Source organism: Mytilus galloprovincialis, chromosome 13, assembly GCF_965363235.1.
Source record: "Mytilus galloprovincialis chromosome 13, xbMytGall1.hap1.1, whole genome shotgun sequence".
In the NCBI taxonomy this organism is placed as follows: Eukaryota; Metazoa; Mollusca; class Bivalvia; order Mytilida; family Mytilidae; genus Mytilus; species Mytilus galloprovincialis.
In genome coordinates this window covers 50,670,623-50,689,463 of record NC_134850.1, presented here as the reverse complement: position 1 = coordinate 50,689,463, position 18,841 = coordinate 50,670,623, and the positions used below count along the sequence as shown (strand labels likewise).

Here is an 18,841-nt window from a genome sequence, read left to right as displayed (position 1 = left end):
GGATTGATTTTGGGAGTTCTGGTTTCAACAGTTTAGGAATTAGGGGCCAAAAAAGAGCCCAAATAAGCATTATTCTTGGTTTTCGCACAATAACTTTAGTTTAATTAAATAGAAATCTATGAAATTTAAACACAAGGTTTATGACCATAAAAGGAAGGTTGGTATTGATTTTGGGAGTTTTGGTCCCAACAGAAGGGGCCCAAAGGGTCCAAAATTAAACTTTGTTTGATTTCATCAAAATTGAATAATTGGGATTCTTTGATATGCCGAATCTAACTGTCATGACTGTGTATGTAGATTCTTAACTTTTGGTCCCGTTTTCAAATTGGTCTACATTAAGGTCCAAAGGGTCCAAAATTAAACTTAGTTTGATTTTGACAAAAAATGAATCAGTTAGGTTCTTTGATATGCTGAATCTAAAAATGTACTTAGATTCTTGATTATTGGCCCAGTTTTCAAGTTGGTCCAAATCGGGGTCCAAAATTAAACTTTGTTTGATTTCATCAAAAATTGAATAATTGGGGTTCTTTGATATGCCAAATCTAACTGTGTATGTAGATTCTTAATTTTTAGTCCCGTTTTCAAATTGGTCTACATTAAAGTCCAAAGGGTGCAAAATGAAACTAAGCTTGATTTTAACAAAAATTGAATTCTTGGGCTTTTTTGATATGCTGAATCTAAACATGTACTTAGATTTTTGATTATGGGCCCAGTTTTCAAGTTGGTTCAAATCAGGATCCAAAATTATTATATTAAGTATTGTGCAATAGCAAGAAATTTTCAATTGCACAGTATTCAGCAATAGCAAGAAATCTTCAATTGCACAGTATTGTGCAATAGAAAGAAATTTTCAATTGCACAGTATTGCGCAATAGCAAGAAATCTTCAATTGCACAGTATTGTGCAATAGCAAATATTTTCAATTGTACAGTATTGCGCAATAGCAAGAAATATCTAATTGCACAATATTGTGCAATAGCAAGAAATTTTCAATTGATTGGAGTTATCTTTCTATGTCCAGAATAGTAGTTGAATCAACTTAAATCATTGTTTTATACAATATACAATGTATATTCACTTTTACTACCAACTGATAAATTAAAACAATCTTTACCATTCAGTGATAACAAGCACCTTTTGTTACATTTTAATATTTTATGATGTATTTAAATGAGTAGTTATTGCTGCAAACTCCATTAGAAATTTGAATTGAGATCAGTTTTGGAAAAAGGGAAAGGGGGATGTGAAAAAAAACATGGGGGGGGGTTAAATTTTTCTCATTTCAGATTTCACAAATGAAAAAAGAAAATTTCTTCAAACATTTTTTTGAGAGGATTAATATTCAATAGCATAGTGAATTGCTCAAAGGCAAAAAAAATATTTTAAGTTCATTAGACCACATTCATTCTGTGTCCGAAACCTATACTGTGTCAACTATTTAATCACAATCAAAATTTAGAGCTGAATCCAGCTTGAATGTTGTGTCCATACTTGCCCCAACCGTTCAGGGTTCAACTTCTGCGGTCGTATAGCGCTGCGCCCTGCGGAGCATCTGGTTATACCTTCAAAACCCTTCTGTATAATATACAATGATATAAAACATATTTCTTAAAACAATTTAGAGTACGTCTCTGTCTGGTTTTTGATGAAGTTTTCAAACAAAAGTATTATTTTGTTTTATGATATTTTTCAGCTGAAAGTAAACTAAAAGAGCTGACAGGACCAAGCACAAGTGAACAATGGTTAAGTTGGCAGTATAAAACAGAACAACATAAACAGAGAGATCAAGCTAAGTCTGAACTGGATAAAATTCTTAGTAGAGAACCTGTAAGTTGATATAGGCAGACATTCATAGAACAACAAAAACTAAACTCCAAGAAATCTTTATTACAAAACATGAAAGTTATATTTAGAAAACCACTAATGATTTATTATGACACAAGCAGCATGCAGAGAATTTTAGACAAACAATGAATTATGACCTAAAGAGAGTTGCTTCCATGCAACTAAAGCAAGGAGGAAGGTAAAAAACAAATACACTGGATTCCACATTACGCTGACACACATGATTAAAGTTGATTCTTAGTTTAGAACATGTGATTTTAAGGAGAAAAAGAGCACATGCTCAACAAAGCTTATCCATTTTATTTGACAATTATGTCTTTTTCCTAGAAGCCTGGAACCCCTGATAAATAAACTGTCAGTTTTATCAAAATGAGAAGAAAAAAAATTCTGACACGAAATGTCTAGTGATGTATAAGCTTTTGTATTTTTTCTATTACATGTATTTATAAACATATGTGCCTTTATTGTAGAGTCACAAGTCACAACTTGCAGCAGATGAACTCACAACAGTCAAAAAAAATTTGCACTCACAAGGTGTAGAAGTTGACCAGGAATTTGTAAGTTCACTTAGATTTGAATTGTACTATAGCTTTATTGTTTCATGCAAGTTTTCATTATATTCTTGTGAAGAGTCAAACTGTATAGATTTACCTATGAACATTTGTATTCATAGAATATCAATTATCATCGAATATCAATTATCATCGAATATCAATTATCATCGAATATCAATTATCATCGAATATCAATTATCATCGAATATCAATTATCATTGAATATCAATTAACACCAGTCAGTCACAAGTCTCTACTTCATGTAAGATAGGTAAAGCAGGAGGCTTTATTTGTTTTTATTTTTTTATTGAAATTTGCACTTTTGAATAATGCCAAGATGATAATCTATACTTTGCATGGTCTAATCAAGTATATTAAGAAATATAAAAGTTTATTATAAAATGTAATTTCTGTTTTAAATAAATTTCTTTGAATAACTATTTCATTGTGAATTTTTAAGTCATATGATACTTCATATGTTAAAATTAAAAATACTTGAATTTCTAAGTTTTATGATAAAATGAATTTCTTGTAAAGATAAATCCTTTATCTTAATAAAATATTCAGAAATCTACTGCTTTTGAAATTTTGTCTACCCGTACTTTAATATGCCAAACTTTTTTCCATAACAGTATAATCACTCATTTCATATGCCGTTAGAGAACATATTTTCTTAATGTTAATTGACATAACTCAGTAAATCAAAGATAAATTACTGTACTCTATATCCTTACGTTTCAAGATCTTTTAACTGGATTAAAATGAATAAACAGAATGTGTACCAATAGTACTGCCTATACTTTCTATAGATTATAGAAGTAAATATATATTTATAGATTAAAGAAACATGGCACCATGTTTACCGACAGCATTTTGTAAAGAAGTCATTGTCACAGGCTCAAGAATGTAAAAAAGGCTTTTATTATTACAAAGAAGGATTCTCAGATTCTGGAGTGAGTAATACATAATTAGTAATACAATATGGATTGTGGGGATGAATTTCTTGTATTACAGATATCTTGACAAAGAAGTTAAACAATAGCAAAAAGTTAATTAAATTTTTTTTTTTTTTTTTCAATGACGAATTCCTCTTGACCATTGGAAACACACTGTTTCAAGGATAGAAATGAAACAGAACTATGTTTACTATCAACATCAGTTATTTCATAACAACACACTTTACAATTTATTGTGCAAAAATGTGCAATGTTCCTATAGTAAGTGGAGAAATAATGATGGCTAGTTTGGTTCTATAGTGTTTTACATTTGCTGCCTCAATAACATCTCCTTGTATTCATTGTGCAAATATTATTTCCCATGATGCATTGCAATGATTAATCTAAGTTATAAGATAGCAAGTTCATTTTGTTGACATAAAGTCACATTTCTAATTTTGTATATAGACTTGTTTAACCCCGCCACACTTTTGCGCCTGTCCCAAGTCAGGAGCATCTGGCCTTTGTTAGTCTTGTATTATTTTTAATTTTAGTTTCTTGTGTATAATTTGGAGTTTGGTATGGTGTTCATTATCATTGAACTAGTATATATGGCCAGCTGAAGGACGCCTCTGGGTGCGGGAATTTCTCGCTGCATTAAAGACCTATTGGTGGCCTTTGGCTGTTGTCTGTTCTATGGTTCGGGTTGTTGTCTCTTTGACACATTTCCATTCACAGTTTTATTTAATGTAACGGGGAGATAATCACATTTCTAATATTGTATATATATATATAGACTTAAATGTAAAGGGGAGATAATCAACCAAGATTCAGATCTTTAAGAAATCAACCATAGTTTTATCTAATATAAAAAAATAAAAAGATGTGGTATGAGTTCTATACAGTCAGAGGAGTTTTCTTGGCTATTTGATTTTTGAATAAAATAATAGAATTTGATTTTTATATTGCACAACACGGCGTATGGAAGAAATTTCCAAAAATAAAAGCTAAAATGTTTGAATTTCAATAGCTTTAAAGTATTCATCATTTACTGAAATGGTTAATTTCATGATGTTTGTTCATTGTTCAACAATCACAATAGTAAATGCCAGTTCCAGTCATGCTTCAGTGATTCACTATATAATCAACCAAATTTTTCCCACAAAAGGGGGGGGGGGGGGGAAGCGGGCAGGCCCACTGGTTTTGTCTATGCTTAGAGTACACATTACTGTATTTCTACATGTTGTTTTTTCATTACAGTTGGATTGTAGTGATGTTGTATTATTTTGGAGATTACATAGGATGTTACAAGTGACCAGCAATGCTCTGAGACAACAGGTTGTAAATAATGAAGGTAGGTACACATACAAGGATCTGTAGAAGATGAGAAACATTTCTTACTATACTGCTAAGCTCACTATAATTTAAGACACTTGTTATTTGAATCAATGAACATTGACAATTATTCTATTGATGATAGTACATTAGCTAATTTGATGATACTTCATTAAAGACAATTACTGTGGATTCATTTATTTTCGTGGGTATCAATTTTCGTGGATAGAGAAAAAAAGACAATTCGTGGTATACGTAAATTCGTGGATTGCTGATTACAACAAAAACAAATAGATACGTAATTCGTGGATTTCTTTTTGATTTAGGAGATCATATAACCTCCTTGGTTTGATCAATAATAAAACAAAACAAAAAAGAAGGAATTCATTGAAAAAGCTCGCTTGGTCATTCTAGGTTAAAGTGTTCATTGATAACTTCGATTACAATAATGGACAGAGACAACTAATTATTTGTTTGTTTTACAATTTATAAATTCTTGTCTGAATTCTATAAGGCATTCAAAACTTTATGATTGAAAGCTCATTTCCCTAATCACGATATAATAAACAGTGATATAAGTATAAGGTGTGAAAATAAATGTTCCTGTCATAATCAATATTAACCTACGGGCAATATCCCCGTATTTTAATCCTATTGATGTTTAATCACTGGTAAACCAAACTATGACACGGTAATTAACAACTTGCAGTTATTTTCTAAATCTTAAAAAATCATTTTCTTCAGAATTAGCATTATATAATCTTGTAATAGAAATCATGTTCAAAGTGCAGATTTACAAGTATCTTTCAGTAGTTAAGTCTGCATTCAACCCGACTATCCATTTACAGAAATAGCTGCATATGCCCTAACACAGGTGTTTTTATGCCCTAACACAGTTGTTTTTATGCCCTATCTACTACTGTGGATTCATTATTATTCATTGGATACCAATCTTCATGGATTTTGTGTGTACATGTGAACCATGAAATTAAATGTTCTAGGAATTACAAATTTTCTATGAGGTTATATGTAGACTTTGGCAAAACCACAAAATCAAATATCCCCGAAAAATGCTGGTTTTCCTGAATCCACAAAAATTGGTACCCACGACAATAAACGGATCTACAGTATAATGGTTTTGAACAAGATTTCGTAGTTCTTTAAAAATATATGATATGGTGTTATCAGTACAAAGTGTCCTGTGGACACATGTTGTTGTTTAATCAATCTATTATTTACATCAATCTATTTTAGATTTTTGTAATTTATAGTCTTTACATCTATACATTGTGTTTTTACAGCCAGAAGATTGGAGCGAATAATAAAAGAAGTATTAGAAGAATATAGTGAAAATAAAAACACATTAAAGACATTATTAACTGGAAGAAGAGTTACACTTGCTGAAGAATTAAGTAAGTTGTGGATGTTTGTATGGTTGGGTTTAATATAATTAACAATGTACTTATATTTTGGATATTGGACCATAATAGGTAAATGTCTAATTCCAAATTTTTTAATTCTTTAACCACATTTATTTTGTGTCACAAAACCATTCTGTATCAAATATTCAATCACAATTCAAATTCAAAGCTGTTTTAAGCTTAAATGTTGTGTCTATACTTGCTCAACTGTTTAGGGTTTGACCTCTGCAGGAAAATCCAGTATGCTGTCTCTCCGACATCCTCTTGTTGAATTTACTCACCAAGATTGACTTTGGTATTTGACCTATTGCAAGGTAAATGGCTGAATCTATCCAAAAGCTTGTGCTTTTTTGTTTGATAGTTAAAATGTTCATCCCATTTACCCACTTTGCAAACCTCCCTTATTATTTATTATTTAATTAATATAATGCAAGTGGATAATGGGGGCTGGCTTTAATCAAACTGGTTATACAAGTAATGTAAATATTTTGTACAATTTTCCTACAGTAGTTTTTAAACTGTATCAATTATTTTTACTTTCAGAAACAGTCAGACAGATTCAAGACAAGTTAGAAGAATTCATCCAAGCTCTGAATAAAGAAAAATAAAACCATTAGGTGACAAAACAATATCTGTGATCATATTATAACTGGTATAACTAGTCCATGCTGTAGATTTAACAACTTTAGTAAATGTGCAGTTGTTTGTTTGATTCTCCAATTGATGCATGATATTTACTTGTCAAATATATTTTGGTATAAATTTTAATACATGGACATTTTATTTGATCATATTATAACTGGTATAACTAGTCCATGCCATAAATGTAACAACTCTAATAAATCTGCAGTTGTTTGTTTGGTCCTCCACCATTCAATACATCATTTTTGATGTAAATTATAACACTTGTACATAATATGGTAAAAGTAAGTGCATTTTTGTTTTTGGTGTTTTTCAACCATTTTCTGACATTTTGATACATATGTGATAACTTAATCTGTTCAAATTTCCAAAAGGCCAGAAGTGTTTTTGACAAAAGTTTAGGACTCAGATTGATTGTAAACACATACTGAATTGTTCATTACTTACAATCAATCTTAATATTAAGTATTTTTGTGAAACCGACTCCTGTAGGATAAAAAGTCCAGAGTATATCTTTATTGAGATTAAACTCATTGTAAAGGCTTAATCTAGATGAGGAACAACAATGGAGTTACCAATTTCATCAGTTGGTAATAACTATACAATCAGAAATATTTACGATATCTTCTTATTATGGCATGAATTGTGATGGTATGAATGTTGCAAAAAAACAACCTGCATTTTAAATTTGTGTAGCATTATTGGCATTTGTGTTAGTTGTTTAACAATGGTAATAATAAATTTTTTTCAAATTTTCAGAATGTTCAGAGTCAGAATTTACAACTGTTAAGATTCCAACAAAAGACGTTTTATTTCAATAACATGTAGGGTATTACTTTATCTGATGATGATGAAAAGTCTTCATTTCCAGCACTAGCATTCAGAAAATGAAAGTTCATATATTTAATCATTACTCAACATATTCAACTGTTTTGCATGTTAGAGAATCTATTTCTCAACTGTTTCCAAAATGTTCATGTGTTTGCTTAGACATTCAAAATTTATTCCAAATAAAGTTGTGTTAAGTGTTTTTCAGAAGTGTAATTTAAAATAATGAAATAAAGTGACATGTCATAAGTAAGTAGATGAAACTGAATGTTATCCTGTGAAATTTGTCTGCTTTTTTTTTTAAATGTAACACGAGGAATTTTGCAGTGCTTAATCTCTGTGAAACATGAATAGTATGTACTAAGTGTTTTTGTACAAGGATATATAGACACGTACATTTATTTAGGAAAAATTGCATTTTTTTAATAATTTTTAGACCATATGTTAACAGACAAATATCATTTAAATAACATATTTTAGGAAAACAAAATGTGTGCTTGCTGCATATGCTGTTGTTTTAGGAAAATTATATTACAATGTATTTGGACTTTGAATTATTCATGATAAGTAAAAAAATTGTTTCTAGCAAAGTAGAGAATTGACAATTTTTAACATTAACTAATTACAGACGTGTAACAGACTTGTTCAGATGATTATTGCCAAATATATTTTGTTCATGTATGATCAATGTTAACTGTTTATTTAATGGTAATTGTGGTGCATTCTGTCTTTCATTTACAGACATATGTAAAAAAAAATATACAAACATAATAAACAAGTAATTACATCCTGCTTTATCTTCTTTATAAGTTTACCACATCTTTTTATGCCCCATTTATGGGCATTATGTTTTCTGGTCTGTGCGTCCGTTCATCCTTCTCTTCACCCGTTCGTCCCATCGTCCATTTGTCCGTCCCGCTTCAGGTTAAAGTTTTTAATGGAGGTAGTTTTTGATGAAGTTAAAAGTCCATTCAACTTGAAACTTAGTACACATGTTCTTTATGATATGATCTAATTTTAATGCCAAATTAGTGATTTAATCCCATTTTCACGGTCAACTGAACACAGAAAATGATAGTGTGGATGGGACATCTGTGTACTGGAGACACATTCTTGTTATTTTTATATTGGAAGGGTAAGAATGAACTTCTTAGATCCCCCATTATCAATATTTAGGAGTAATTTTACGTACATCAATAAATGACCTCACTTTGGATGTCGATTAGAGGATCATAATATTGGACGTTGATTTGAGAATGCTATGTCGCATTTGGACATCAATTTAAGGAACTGACGTTAATTAGAGGCCAGACGTCTATCTGAGTCTAACATATAAATATAAGGTTTATAAATGTTCATCTTCAGTTAAGATGTGTGAACACAATGTACTGGTATTTATCTTTTCATTGTAATATTAGCAATCTCATGTGGTTATAATCAAAATAAGATGTCACAGATTGTATTAAGAAAGCTGGGCAATATACAGATGGATTATGATTTTCTTGCATAATACATGCATTGGTAGTGATTTTCATAAAAATCCCTGAGCTGTATGGTAACCTATATTTGAATGCATCCTTTTTATTTTGTTGGATAGGGGCCTCATTGGCTGTCATACCAAAGATCTTTATTTTATATTTAAAAGAAAAAATGGTAATATACAAGTTAGGGCATTGCACTCATAGACATTCAATGATGTGTTAATTGTCTTGAAAAGGCATTTTTATATGACCTCATTTTTTTTTGTGGTCGTATATTGGTATCACATCGTCATCATCGTCCGAAGACACATTTGGTTTCTGAACAATAACTTTAGTTTAGGTGAACGGATCTCTATGAAATTTTACCATAAGCTTAAATACTGCGAAAGGAAGGTTGGGATTAATTTAGGGGGTTATGGTACATACAGTTTAGGAATCCAAAAAGGGGCCAAAAACAAGCATTTTTATTCTAGTTTCTGGACAATAACTTGTGTGCAAGTGTATGGATCTCGCTGAAGTTGTACTGCAAGGTTCAATATCACAAAGGGAAAGTTGGGATTGAGTTTGGGGGTAATTGCCTTAAACTTTCATGAATTCGGGGCCAAAAAAATGCATTTTTATAGTTTCCAGACAATAACTTATGTTTAAGCGTATGGATCTCTCTAAAATTGTACCACAAGATTCCATATTACAAAGGGAAGGCTGGGATTGAGTTTGGGTGTAATTGCCTCAAATGTTTAGGAATTAGGGGGCAAAAAAAAAAGAGCATTTTTCTAGTTTCCAGACAATAACTTGTGTTTAAGTGTATAGATCTCTCTAAAATTGTACCACATGAGTGACGGTTCCATATCACAAAGGGAAAGCTGGGATTGAGTTTGAGGGTGATTGCCCCAAACATTTAGGAATAAGGGGACAAAAACAAGCATTTTTCTGTTGTTTCCGTTGTATCATGAATAAGGCTCTTAGGTGTTCTCTTTTGAATTGTACCAGTCGAACAGGTGCACAGGTGCCTTTCATACCTAACTATAAGGTAGATGGTTTGCGCATAATTGAAGGAATTAGTGACATGCAACTATTCACACCATTATATCCTTTGGAAATATTGGTAGGTGTCTCATGACCATATCAAAACACAGGCACTTGTCTCTAAAAAAAAATTTCCTATATACCTTAATATAACATATATTAAGGTATATAGGAATATTTTTTTTGAGACAAGTGCCTGTGTATCAAAATCTCCTTATTCTTATATTTCTTTTTAACTAGATCAAGAAGGATAAACATCCGACATGTTTACCCGGTATTCAAATTTTTAAAACATTATTATCCTTATAAGGAAAAAAAGAGAGCACGTGCTGAAATGTCTGGACTGCTTTAAACATACTATTTATAATTTATTTTAGGCAGATAGTTTGGGTCATGTTCAGATAACCTAGCCAGAAAGACACCAATTAAAATCATTACAAACACCATTTATAGTTTACCTTTAGCTTTAGTATACAACAAACAGACCAAATCATGTATACTAGATACCGATAAAATAACCACAAAAATGAGGAAATCTGCCAGATATGTACACCTGACAATCATTCTATACATAATTTACACTGATGTTGAGGAACTATTTTGTTTTAAAATATGTGCTCCTTTCCAGTATGTTCATTTTTTAATCGGACCCGATTGCAATCATCTTGCAATGTATTCCACTCAAACCGCTGCTAGATGTTATCTTAAACTTGCAGTGCAAGTGAGGCAGTTCGTGTTTGATCTGTGTTGAGACCTCACTGAGATAACGAAACTCAATAATAGCTCTTTTCCATAGACTTTATGTTTTGTCTCATGTAGTTTATGTTTTTCTTCATCAATCTGACAAGTTTAAATATTGAAATTGATGCCGTCTAAAACTTCACAGGTTAACAGCCTTTTTTGTTACTGTTTATGTGCTGCTTATATATAAACGTTGTAGCACTTGATCGAGTTGTAGCTTTTCATCGAATTAAGCAGCAGCTTCTTTTTACAGTTTATTTAAGAATGATGCTTTTTCTTCTGTGATTTTCTTTGAAGTTTAGAAATTTTCTTATCTTTCTATAAACTGAACTAGTAATTACACATGATTAGTTTGTTAAACTGGTTTATATTCAGATCATTGTGAACTCTCTCATTTAGTCTTTTCAATCTTGGTGTATATTGGAATAGTATACTAGTATATTGATAACTTAGGTGAATAGTTTCGCATTTTGACCCCTGTGGATTTTTCAAGTATGAGAGCTAGTGTGCAATAACATTCATTTGTGGATAGCTGAAGATTAAAATAGCCTTCATAGTTGGTTCATGGGTACATCAATATTATGGAATGTATGTAATATGGGCTCTTTTCAGGGTCGATGCCACTGCTGGTGGACATTTCGTCCCCGAGGGTATCACCAGCCCAGTAGTCAACACTTCGGTGTTGACATGAATATCAATAATGTGGTAATTTTCACAAATTTCCTGTTTACAAAACTTTGAATTTTTCGAAAAACTAAGGATTTTTTTTATCCCATGCATAGATTAGCTTATCCGTATTTGGCACAACTTTTTGGAATTTTGGATCCTCAATGCTTTTTAACTTTTCACTTGTTTGGCTTAATAAATATTTTGATATGAGCGTAACTGATAAGTCTTATGTAGATGAAACGCGCGTCTGTCGTACTAAATTATAATCCTGGTACCTTTGATAACTATTTAAACCGCTGAGTCGATGCCACTGCTCTTGGACGTTTCGTCCTCGAGGGTATCACCAGACCAGTAGTCACCACTTTGGTATTGACATGAATATCAGTGATGTGGTCATTTTTACAAATTTCCTGTTTACAAAACCTTGAATTTTTCGAAAAACTAAGGATTTTTTTTTATTCCAGGCATATATTTCCTTAGCCGTATTTGGCACAACTTTTTGGAATTTTGGATCCTCAATGCTCTTCAACTTTTTACTTGTTTGGCTTCATAAATATTTCGAAATGAGCGTCACTGATGAGTCTTATGTAGACGAAACGCGCGTCTGGCGTACTAAATTATAATCCTGATAACTATTCTGTATGACAGTCCGTATTTTCATAAGAAGTTTTAGCTTTTCATCAAATTAAGCAGCAGCTTCTTTACAGTCTATTTTAGAATGATGCCAAGTGTTGATAGCCTTACATGTTTTCTTCTGTGATTTTCTTTGAAGTTTAGAAACTTTGTTATCTTTCTATGAACTCAACTAGTAATTACAAATAATTAAGCTGTTAGTTTCTCATTTAATGTTTTTCAAACTGGTTTATATTCAGATCAATGTGAACTATCTCATTTAGTTTTTTTTAATCTTGTTACAACAGTATCTGGGAATAGTATGCTAGTTTATTGGTTTTATAACGATTGTTGTGAACCCTCTCTTTATGATTATTTTTTCAAGTCACTGCAGTATAAATTATTTATATATTTACATAAGAAAAATTGATAAGCAGGACCAACATTACTTTGACGACTTCAATGTTAATGTTATATACATACTAACACACGATTGGTACACTGAGCCAACAAGTCTTAAAGTTTGCTATAAAATGTCGCATGCTTAGCAAACAATTTATATCTAATAACAGCAAAACTGTAAGACGGATTCACGTAGGGGTGATTACCATTGAAGGACATTTAATTTAAATTCATGTAAAAAGTAAAATCACAAAAATACCGAACTCCGAGGAAAATTCATAACAGAAAGTTCATTATCAAACTGCAAAATCTAAATCACAAACACATCAAACGGATGGATAACAACTGTATTTGTTGCCCAACATCTTGCATATCACAAAAGATAGACATAAAATTTATGTAGCAAAAACAAAGTCTACAATTTTTTCACTTTCAATGTTGACATTATTTTTCATTAAATTACTCTACACACACAATTCACGTGTTATCCATCTCAAGCTAAGGGGTTAAATTGAAGTTCACATGCATACGGATTCAATGAGGTCGAATTATTCACTTGCAAGTGAATAATTCATAATAATGTTTTTTTAGCTTATTTTGCCAAAAATGAACAAAACTGGCTGCTAAAATCGATTTATTATTTCACTGTTTGCATTTCATTAATGATTGAACAAAACAAAATATATCAGATTTTTTATATTTCTTGTAGCTAGTGTCCCTTTCATATTATTTGGCAAACTATTCAACTCAATAGAACGTACACCACTAATTCATCGCTCAATTGCTTAGTATGTTAAATGCCTCAATTTCAAGCAAACACAGCTCTTTTGTTTTAAGTTCAAATAAAGTGACAATCATTGCATGTCAAAGCAACACTACATAGTGTCTTGTGCTGAAAAAATCAACATGCATTTAATGGCATATAAGAAAGAACTGGCTCCGGAACATCGGATGTACCAAAACCGGTACTTTATATTTTACAAACTTGCAAAATATACCCTGTTTTAAAAATTTCATGCAATTTTTCTATTATTCAAAAAGTGTTCCACAATGATTACCAGTCATTTTGCTTTCATTTGATATCTGAATTACCTAAATATTCTACATATCTAGAAAGTTACACCCATGCGTAGGACCTATTTTGTGTTAAATATGAACTACTTTCTAGTGTGTGCTTTCTGGCCTGGCCCGAATTAGTGCTGTTACACTAATAAGACCAGCATATTTAAGTACTCTTTTATGTAAAAGAATCAGAATAAGGTCTTGTTACATGAAGAAATCTTGATGTTGCCGACCTGACCGAATACTTATAAAGATAAGTACAAGCAATGAAATTAAATAGATAGTAAGGTGCTAGACCATTCGTAAATTAAAACATCAAGATAGCCTATAAATGGAATACCAGGTATCCTCGCAAATGTTGTTATCTATTCCAATTCAATGATGGAAAATCAAAAAAAACAGACAACACTAAGCTTGCAATACCTTTTTTTGAGCTCATGACTCCTTTCTTGATTGCAACGTGTAATAACCCCATACTGTACAACAGCAGTAAATAGATCCTTTGATAGTAAATAATGTATCAACCTTTTAACAGGTATATTCTTGATGAAATACACTCTTGTTTATAGATATATTATGAGCCATCTTTTAGATTCTAGATACATTACTTTCTATACTCCTTTGAACATATACATGTATATTCATTACAAGATTAAACTTGTTAAGTGTACTGAATTACAACACTTGTAGATAAGGGAAAGTCTGTATTTAGGACATTTTATTTTAAAACATTCTGCGAATAATATCATGTTTAAATTTTTGTGTACGCTAATTAGTCTTCTGATGTTAACAAAACCCTGCCGTGGGTTGCTTGATCAAGGTCTTCCGCAAACCAATAAGCCGGTTGTTCCAACACTTGCCGGCTCAAGCGAGACGTCACTACTGCATCAATTACTCATGCAGGTAACATTATGATTTGTTTGCTATCTCTTTTGCATATTTCACATGGGTAAGATAAAGATTTAGCCGCTTATGACAAAAACAGAGCCATGCAGTAATCTACAACGATGACTTAATTTCTGATGAGGGGACAACCATTTTGAGCTGGAAATCTCCATAAAACATTAGCTTAGCGGTCTGTTGTAAACCGAAGACATCAACAATATATACTATTAAATGAGTACTGCGTAAATCTGCCGTGTCTCTACATGTTATTACATTATTGTGTACGGTCAAACGATAAAGTCATCATATACCTACTTATCTTATATGCTATACATTTCTAGGAACATCATTGGTTAACAGCGACTGCGTAGAGACCGGGTATATTGGATATGGTGTTAGCTGGCGTGGTTTATTTTAATACACAGTTAATTAGTAGTGATTTTACGTCAAATTATATAATCAGCAAGATGTCGAGGAAAAATCTTAAACGTTTCGCCCGGATAAGAAATTGATGATGAATGATTAAAATAAATGCAGAAAACACATTAAAAGTTATGAGCCATGTTAAAATATAACCTGCATTAAAAACGTAATATGTCTTTTAGAAATCCAGAAAACAACCGTTTATCGGTAATTCGTATATTTCCCCTTTGATCTTACTGCCTAATATTTTCGAGTATCAACGTACTGGCTGTATCACTGAAAATATTAGGCAATACATTGTGTGACGTCATAATTACCGATAAACAGAATAATAGGTAGTTTCGTTTTGATACTGACTACATCATGTGGAATATCTTAACTCGCCTTAACGGGCTCGTCTAGATATATTCCACATGATATAGTCAGTATCAAAAACGAAACTACCTATTATTCTATATGTATGTCATATTTCTCATTCAATATGCAATAAAAACTTTAAATATCGTGAAATACAAATGTTATTTTCTTTTATGATAGGAATCGAATTTGAGAATGGAACTAGAAAAACAAATTACATCTCTACAAAACAGTGTTTATACTATACAGAAAGACCTTCTACAAAAGAACAAGGAGATATCGGAATTGAAGGCAAACAACAATGTCATGCAGTTTAATTTATCTAATACGGGATCCAATGTAGGTAAGGAAGGTTATGATTAAGTAGAATTATTTTAATTCAATATTTGATTTATAACCTTTAAACACAAAAATTGAAGAGAGAGCAAAACAATTATGAGATAAAATAGAATTGAGAATGGAAATAAGGAACGTGTCAAAGAGACAACAACCCTACCAAAGAGCATCACCCAGCCGAAAACCACTATTTGGATCTTAAACACAGCAAGAAAATCCTGTAACCGGAGACGGGCTTTAGCTGACCTCTAAACAAAAAAAGTGTACTAGTCCAAAACATATAAATGAACTAAAATTAAAATCATAGTATGTAGAGGAAAACGGTTTCTCTTCATTTTCATACGAAATGTGTGGTTCAAAATAGATGTTAAATAACATAAAAAAAAGTACACCAAAGAAGTTATAATACATAAAACATTGAAATGTGCCGGATTGTTGATGATACAACCAACTATCCACAAGAGTCCTAATGACTAGGTGAAAGGTGTACGTCAGTCAACAATATGAAAACCCATACCATACAGTCAGCAACAAAAGGCTCCAACATGACATAATTTGAAACTATTAAAAAAAAACAAACAAACAAACAAAAACGAAAAACTTACAAAAACCTGATTCATTAAAAAACGATAAACGAAAAACAGTATAAAACAATAACTGCAACAACCACTGAATTACAGGGTACTGAGCTCGGACTGGCTCACAACACTTATTGTGAACACTGCACCCTTTGAAACATATTGCAGTGGTGTTACAGCACAAGTGGGGTCGGTGGTCGAGTGGTCCGAGTAGTTCATTTTGTGTACCAGTAGCCTGTCAGCACTGTGGTTCAGAGTTCTAAATCCGAACGTAGCAGATGGGCTCGATTTAATTGACTGGATTTTTTAAAAACTTTCTTGCCGAAGTTCTGGCACACTATCAATTAAAAACGGACCTCCTCAAATTATGCAGTAGTGCTGATTGGCGTTAAACACTAATCAATCAAGCATACAGAATAAGCTACAAGTTAAAAGCTAGCGTATGTTGTATTGTCATTGATGGACATTTTACATCATTGTAAATAAAAGCAACAAATATACTGAAAATTGGGAAACAAATACATAACATATAACTTATTTTAGACTTAATTAGGTCTAAATCACACACATCGTGTAGATTAATCAGAGAAGCTTCCCATGATAGGTCTTTTATTTGATAAAACAGGTGAATATTTTAACAGCTGTAGTGTTGCAAATAACCAAACCACTATCTATCATTTCAGGAAAAGCAGTAGTGTTTTCTGCATTGCTATCACACAACTTGGTGAACGTACCAAATGGTCAAGTTATCATTTTTGATAAAACGTCCGTCAATGTAGGAAATGGATACAGTACTAAAACAGGCATATTCCGAGCACCAGTGTCAGGGGTGTACCAGTTTACACTGACAATTGGCGGGAATGTTGTCAATACACACGCCAACATTCGTCACAATGGGAATATAATTGGTCATCTCTACGCCGATCATTTTCATGATGGCCAGTATGGCAGAGCCACCTTAACCTTAGCACTACACCTGGATATTGGAGATGAAGTATGGAATGTTGACCCTGATGGACAGATTAACCAAGTCATTATTGGATCGGCTGCTGGTTTGCCAGTATCTATTTTCACAGGACATCTTATTGTTGCCAATTAAAGAGATAAGTAAACTGAATAACATGTGTGTCCAGTTTAATTGATTGCTAGTTCATAAAACACAGTGCAACTTATTCTTGCCGTTTCTGCCGTTTTGTTACATACAAACAAAAGTTAAGTCATTTCCGAATTTCTTGCGAAACGTTGGCATTTATACTATTATATAGGTCTCTAAGTTGACTAGCGGTATACTACTGTTGCCTTTATGCTACAACTTCTCATGTAAAAATGAAAGCAGTATTTATATTAAAACATTTAATTGCATGTATATCATGAACATATAGACAAACTATGTTGTATAGAGTGGTCAACTACACTTAATATCAAACAATCTCACTGTGAAAGAAAGCTTTTGAACATAGTAAGGTGTCAATTGAGATGAGCTCAAATATGATCTGGTCAGTTTTATATCATGAAATGTCAAATCCATGGTATCAAAAGAGTATCCATTACACGTCGTCATTCAGGTGCAATCGGTAAAAAGTCCTGCAAAACATTTGATCAAATCAAAACGGCAATATGATATTTACATTACTTATTCGGCTTTTGTGGAAGGGGGCATATGTTGTCTTTAAAGAACTTGTTAAATTTTTAATTGCTTGAAAGCCAATTTAATTTTTTGAAGGGAGTGTAAATGAAACAAGTATGACTATAGAAAACTGTTATGATTTTCAACAAGACTAATAGTATCCACCCGAGACCAAATCTACAAAGATGTAAGAACTAAGAGGTTACCATACGGCCACTGTAGCTTATTTCTAAAATACGAGCACTGCTGTTTCCTTATGCTTTTGAAAGATAATCTAACCTTGTACCACAGCTTTCCGACAAACTATCATATTATTAAACGGGCCGAGACAGTAGAAAATATTTCATGCATATAAACAGAAAAAGAAGTTTGTAACAATGCATTCGTAGGTAGAATCTAAAGAGGGTTAGATCGGGAAAGGAATTACAGCAACAGTTTAATGGATACACGTAACAATAGAAAGGGGTGATACAAAACGTAGTCTACGGATCCTTCTAAAGAGTTGTTTATCAAGTTCTTTTGGAAAGTAAATGATTACTTTCCTTATGCTAGAGTCATTCATTATTACACTCACTTGGATTCTATCTGCATTGTTTCTTCCTGTGAGACTTTAATCATTGAAATGCGCATTTAGTGCTTCCAAATTGATTTTGTTACATACAATGCGAAAAAAAACCTCAAGGCGAGCTTAAATTCGCGTAATACGAACTTCCAATGAAACCACAAGGCGATTGTATTCCTGGTATTGTTTAAAAGGTAATATGATCAGAATGTAAAACTGAAGCGTGTAAAGATGTTCTAAACATTTAAAGCTTCCAATAAGTCTCTTTGAATTTGATAAGACTGTCATACAAGTGAGATGTTTAGCTAGCTTTAAACCCAGGTTCAATCCACCATTTTCTACATAAGAAGATGCCTGTACGAAATAAGGAACATGAAAGTTGTTATCAATTTGTTTAATGTGTTTAAGCTTTTGATTTTGCCTTTTGATTAAGGTCTTTCGGTTTTGAATTTTCCTCGGAGTTCAGTATTTTTGTGATTTTTCTTTTTTAACAACTTCTTATATAACTATGTAAACAAAA

General features: G+C 32.0%; 1 protein-coding gene across 2 annotated transcripts in view; it reads left to right on the top strand.

Annotated features, from left to right (window-relative positions):
* Nucleotides 1–8,352, top strand: part of LOC143057161 (dynamin-like GTPase OPA1, mitochondrial) — a 42,585-nt gene extending 34,233 nt beyond the window's left edge. For both annotated transcript variants that reach the window (XM_076230409.1, XM_076230411.1), the window contains 6 exons: nucleotides 1,694–1,827; nucleotides 2,316–2,402; nucleotides 3,236–3,352; nucleotides 4,595–4,688; nucleotides 5,971–6,081; nucleotides 6,634–8,352. In XM_076230409.1, the coding sequence (XP_076086524.1) occupies nucleotides 1,694–1,827; nucleotides 2,316–2,402; nucleotides 3,236–3,352; nucleotides 4,595–4,688; nucleotides 5,971–6,081; nucleotides 6,634–6,698 (608 nt within the window). In that variant the 3' untranslated portion in view covers nucleotides 6,699–8,352. The remainder of the gene's footprint in view (nucleotides 1–1,693; nucleotides 1,828–2,315; nucleotides 2,403–3,235; nucleotides 3,353–4,594; nucleotides 4,689–5,970; nucleotides 6,082–6,633) is intronic.
* The last annotated feature ends 10,489 nt before the right edge of the window (nucleotides 8,353–18,841 follow it).